Source organism: Anarrhichthys ocellatus, unplaced genomic scaffold, assembly GCF_004355925.1.
Source record: "Anarrhichthys ocellatus isolate YVR2014 unplaced genomic scaffold, GSC_Weel_1.0 scaffold38, whole genome shotgun sequence".
In the NCBI taxonomy this organism is placed as follows: domain Eukaryota; kingdom Metazoa; phylum Chordata; class Actinopteri; order Perciformes; family Anarhichadidae; genus Anarrhichthys; species Anarrhichthys ocellatus.
The window spans coordinates 1,485,461-1,491,349 of record NW_022280068.1 but is presented as its reverse complement, the minus strand read 5'-3'; the positions used below and the strand labels follow the sequence as shown (position 1 = coordinate 1,491,349).

Below are 5,889 nucleotides of genomic sequence, written 5' to 3'. Positions count from 1 at the left end.
TACATTGATATAAACGATTCATATGAGCTTAGTAATAGCAGTAGTAGCACTAATAATAGCAGAGTAATAATGGAAAAATGATGACTACTAATAATAAAAGCAGCAGTGGATATAAAAGAGTAGTAATGATTATAAAAGCAGTAAAAGTACCAGTAATAGTAATAGAAATGTGACTAATAATAATAACAATAATATTAGCAGTGGGAGTCAGAGGAAGGACCAGTGTCCAGATAAAACCACGATCCATGGAAACCTGAGAGGAGAGAAAGCACAAAGACTCTGAGGAAGAAGCAAAGTCAGTAATGAGCGTTAATGGGACATGAATTCATACAGGAGAAGGATTTTAAATTATATTCTGAATTTTACAGGGATTCATTGCAAAAAAACATATACGGGAGTAATATGGTCTCATTTCTTAGTTTTTCTCCTTTTCTTAGAGGGTCAAAGTTCAAGGGGCCATGTTATGAGGAAGTATGTCCCAGCTGAATGCATACTGCTTTGTAAGGGCAGCTGCATTATTAAAAGTGAAAAAAGTATGCAATAACAATGCAGCTTTGGTGAAAGTGCAGTCAGATTCTCAGAGCACCGTGATTGTCTTTTCCTTCATCCTTATGAGTTCTCCTTCACTCCTTCCTTGATCTCACAATGTTTTCCACTGAGGTCAAGAAGAAGTGGTTAGGAAAAGACATTAGGATGTCATGTTCTTTACTTTTCCATCGCAGCCGAGGTCTAAGAAAAGATGAAGTATCCTGAACAAACTCAGAGTAAAGACACACCACTAAAGCAAAATATTCTCTTGATACTTTGATTATTTTGTCAGTCAGTATAGTATGCCATACAAAAGTAATGTCATTAATAATTTCGTAAAAACAGTTATAATATAGTGAGCAATAAAAAACATAGCCATAAAGTATCACATTAAAATTGCCTAGTATAGTATGTCATAATGTCATAAAACATAGCAGTCTGCCCTGAAAATGTCTAAGCATATAGTATAGTATGCCTTAAAAAAGTCATAGTATTATATTTCTTGAACAAGTAAGGTGTGTGACCCTTATCCAGTATTAATGGACAACATGGAGACATATGGAGTCCATTCATTCTTTATAATGTACACCTCAAAAGACATTATCCCTCTTAGAACCATCACTTGCTAAAGAAAATAAATTAAGACCATTCATTTGTATTTTCATGTATTTTGCAAACAGTCACAAACTAATTAACTCTATTTCCCTGGTAAACTTATTATCATCCCATAAGGTTTTTTATGCAATGGAAACGTTCACTGCTCCAGTGAATAGGATGGACCTTAGATAGGACTTAGCAACAGGACATATTTCTAGTTTGCTCATATACTATGTCATAATAATGTTGTAAAAATATCATCGTATAATATGCCAAATAAATCATAAAACAAGTGATAGAATGTCATAATAATGTCGTAAAAATATCATAGTATGATATGCTAAAAATAAAATCATAAAACAAGTTATGGTATAGTATGCCATAAAAATGTCATTACAAATAAATAAAAAGTCATTGTAGGCCATAAAAAAATAATGATATAGAATGCCATAAAAAAGTCATTAAAATGTCATAGTATAGGCATCCATAAAAGATTCAACATGAACCTATCAGCAGTGACCTGTTGTCTGCCCTGACCAATCAGCGCCAGCTATAACACATTCGTCCTGATTGACCTCCGCAGCCTGCGCCTCTTTCCGCCCCTTTAAATCAGCATTTCAATACAATCTTGCCGACTGCAAACTGCAAAGCCAAAACAAGCCACCAAGAGTAAACCAGTTATACAGGAAGTTAGGTCTTCCATCTTCATATTAAAAGTGGTCGAGAAAACTTGACCGTGGGTGCAATGAATGCAAAAAATGTATTTAAAACAAATAATAATTTCATGTGTTCTTAAAATACACTTAATAATACAATACAATTAATGTAAAGGTCTCACCGTCATTGGCATGTAGCTTCGTATTATTTGATTATAATTATTTTTATTTTTTAAACATCTAAACCGGAAGTTGTATTTCCACCTACTTTCACACTTTAACGCCAAGCTAGCTAGCGTCGAGCCATTCATATTGAGCTAACTGCTTCATCACTGGCTGCCTCCGTCTTTTCGGGGTTCATTAACAGTTTTAATTGTAGTGCTACAGTTGAATAGAACATGGCTCTGCTGACTGCGTTAGTCGCTTTCCTGTACCACCTTCCGCAGGTGTATAAGTGGTTGCTGAAGCCCTACTATATAGCCTCTCTCTTCATGTCAGTAGCCTTTCTAGCTGTCCGCAAGACGCCTGGCATCTGCGACCATCTGCCCACACAGCGAGAGGATGGCAACTCCTGCGACTTCGACTGGGTCTGTAGAAAATGCTGGAAATTAACAAATGTCTTTTCAGGAATTGGTATCAAATAGCTAGCTAGCCAGTTGGCACAGCTGCGGATTGTTGAACAGGCTGACAGCAAAGGCTAGCGATAGCTGCGACATTAGCTGTTCTTAGCTATAGGCAGAGAATGACGGGCCAAACCTTGGTCCAAAAACTGGAAATTCATAACGTTTTACTTTTTGGCAGAGAAACTCGAGACACAAAGCTTCATTTATAACCCACTAGAATAAGCTGAAGTATTTAAATTATATACGGCACACATGGACTGTAAATTAGTGTTTATCTTAATATAGAATTAATCTACAGCTAGCGAATGTTAACGAATTTATTGACGTTCTCGGACGTTGATAAGAAACAGTAATATAAATATCAATGCAGGAGAGTAAATAATCCAGGTTTTCAAAAGCCAAACAGTGTATTGATTCTTTGCCGAATTTCACAGAGGATCCTTACTAAACTGTTAAAGGTCATTGTATATATCAGGCTCCAGCATATGGATCTATATCAACAGGCCACATGTCTTTAAACACTAAGATGCATTGATGTATTTAGGTTTGTTGTGACGTTGCCGCCTCACCAGAGATCATGTGAATGATAGTAACACAGTGTGGAGAAAGAGTCCTCTCTACCGCTGTCACATGCTGCTGTATGCAAACACCCTGCATCCATGCACAGTTCAGTGTACTTTAATGCACCAAGTAGTTTGTATTTAGTGCGTTTGTTTTTTAAAAGCACACAACCCATGGCTGGGTTAAAGATATATATATGCCGCATTTTTCTGTAGTAATATAACGAATAAATCAGCAAGAATATATTGTGTCCATCCCCATATACAGACGTTAGTTGACATTTCCTCCATTCTCCCTGTCCACTAACACATTACACAATTATGCTGTCACAAAATGTAAAATGACGAGGTAGTCTGACATCATGGTGCCCAAAATGACCCCAATTCTCTCAATATGAACAGTGGTTAACGTGGCTGGACATGGTTAAGACGTGGCGTGTTTGTGTTCTCAGAGGGAGGTGGAGATCCTCATGTTCCTCAGTGCCATCGTCATGATGAAGAACAGACGAGCGAGTGAGTAAAGTTCTTCTTTTCTATCGTCTTCTGAATTAATTTCTCCTGAGCAGCAACATGGTGAGATGTCATGATGCATTATGATACAAATCAGTTACAGGAAGCTTAATGATCCATCTCCTCCACTGTGACCACAATGACATTCTAGAATAAACACATTCAAGCTCTTGAACTTTCCCCCTCTGTTACAGCAGTACAGAGGCTACTGAATATTAGCTATTGTCATAGCTTTATCCCCCAAAACCCGTACTGGTGGAATATTAGAAAAAGGACTGCTCAGGATGTTGCATCATTATCCCCTGCTCATTGTATGGCTGTTGGAGAAAAAGCATGGCAAAGCAGGTGTCTCTGTATCTGTTCACATCAGTAACGGTGGAGCAGCATGTGGGCAACATCATCCTGTTCAGCAAAGTGGCCAACGTCATGTTGTTCTTCAGACTGGACATCAGGATGGGACTGCTCTACCTGACACTCTGCATAGGTCGGTCCATACACGCGCGCGCACACACACACACACACAGTACATTTGTTGTAAACAAACTCGGATAAAATACCATAATCAGGTATACTAACAGGTATTGTGTGTATCAAAGCCTGACGTATCCTCTTCCTCTGAGCTCCATGAGCCTCACTTCATCAACACACACTGTAGTTAATGTTGACTTAGTCCCACACACACACACACCGTCCTGCTGCCACGAATACTCCGTAGAGCAGTGGTTCTCAAATGGGGGTAAGTGTACCCCTGGGGGTACGTGAAGGCACTCCAGGGGGTACGTGAGATTTTTTTTTAAAATACATTTAAAATTAGCATCTATTCAAAAATCCTTGCAAAATAGTTATTTAATAAATATTCAATAAAATATAAGTGTAAGTTCATAAAGTACTTTAGTACTTGATATCACGGTGAAAAGCCAAGTATTCCTTTGGAGATACTCAAAGCACAACATATATGAGACGTGTACATTTTGCTATTTAAGCAGCCATGTTATGCATACATGTTATACATAACACATTTGTGGAAGTTTTACTATCCAAATATTTCCAGTTCAGATCAGTTAATGAACTCATCGTCGGCAGTAATTCTACAGATGTCCTCATGGTCTCTTCTGTTGGTCCTTTGTGTGTTTCAGTGTCTCTGATGACCTGTAAGCCTCCTCTGTACATGGGACCAGAGTACATCAAATACTTCAGCGACAAAACCATCGATGTGAGTAGAAATGGTAGAATGCTCTGTACCATTTTATCCATGACCAAGAACAGAGACGTGTACACTTTCTCTTTGATCATTGTGTGTCCAGGATGAGCTGGTCAGAGACAGTCGGGTGACGTGGCTTGTTGAATTTTTCGCCAACTGGTCTCCAGAGTGCCAGTCCTTCGCATCTGTCTACGCTGATCTCTCTCTCAAGTAAGACTCCGCCCACTCAGCAACAGTAGAGGGACACTCTGCGACACTGACGAGACTAACTTGAGCTACTCGTTGGTTCTCCTGTTTCAGGTATAACTGTGCTGGTCTCAAGTTTGGTAAAGTGGACATCGGACGTTATGGAGAGGTCTCCAAAAAGTAAGACATTTTGTTTCTCTTTTGTCTTTAAGAGGTTTGTGTCCTAGATTGGTGGCCATGACTAGACGTGAACATGTTGTCTCATGGTGCTCTGTAGGTACAGAGTGTCTGCGTCTCCGCTGTCCAAGCAGCTTCCGTCCTTGGTGTTGTTTCAGGGAGGGAAGGAGGTGATGCGGCGCCCCCAGGTGGACAAGAAGGGTAGAGCCGTATCCTGGAGCTTCACTGAGGTCAGACTGGACAGTGCACTTCACAAAATACAGGCCTTGTGCAGCAACAACAAGTTCTGTGTATAAACGGCAAACCTAACTTTACTCATTCAGACCGTGCTGTTGTGCTGCAGTTTACACTCCGTCTCCTCAAGGAGCTGAAACATTGTGTATAACTCCTTTAGAGCTCCAGACTCTGTCACATGTGTAGACAGACATTTCTGAAAAGAGACTTCTGAAAACTCCCTCGAAGGTGCAGAGGTTCGCTGGCTGTAAAACAGAGCGAACAATTTACACATTGTTGCTTTATGTAATGAGCATGCCCAGAAACAACAACCATAGCACCGTGGGCCGCGTACTAGAAAGATGTTAAATAAATAGGTATCAAACATGTATAAAGAAATAACTAACTGCTATTGTTTTACTATTGTTGGATTTGTTAAAGGTCATCTATTTTTTTTTTTTTTTTTTAAATGGAGAGGAAAAATGTCTTTTCATTCAACGAGTAGATTAATTAATTTAAAGTGATATCCACAGCTAGTTGATGAAACCATGTCAAAATGAAACAGTTGTTTATATTGGTATATTTGAAAGCTCTCAGCACATTGTGTGTGTGTGTGTGTGTGTGTGTGTGTGTGTGTG

General features: G+C 39.1%; 1 protein-coding gene across 1 annotated transcript; it reads left to right on the top strand.

Annotated features, from left to right (window-relative positions):
* Positions 1 to 2,057: 2,057 nt before the first annotated feature.
* On the top strand, positions 2,058 to 5,883 carry tmx2b (thioredoxin-related transmembrane protein 2b). Its single transcript, XM_031867166.1, has 7 exons — positions 2,058 to 2,368; positions 3,417 to 3,477; positions 3,845 to 3,958; positions 4,611 to 4,687; positions 4,779 to 4,885; positions 4,976 to 5,041; positions 5,139 to 5,883. Exons 1-7 carry the CDS (start codon positions 2,180 to 2,182, stop codon positions 5,332 to 5,334), a joined length of 810 nt encoding a protein of 269 aa, XP_031723026.1. The 5' UTR covers positions 2,058 to 2,179; the 3' UTR covers positions 5,335 to 5,883.
* The last annotated feature ends 6 nt before the right edge of the window (positions 5,884 to 5,889 follow it).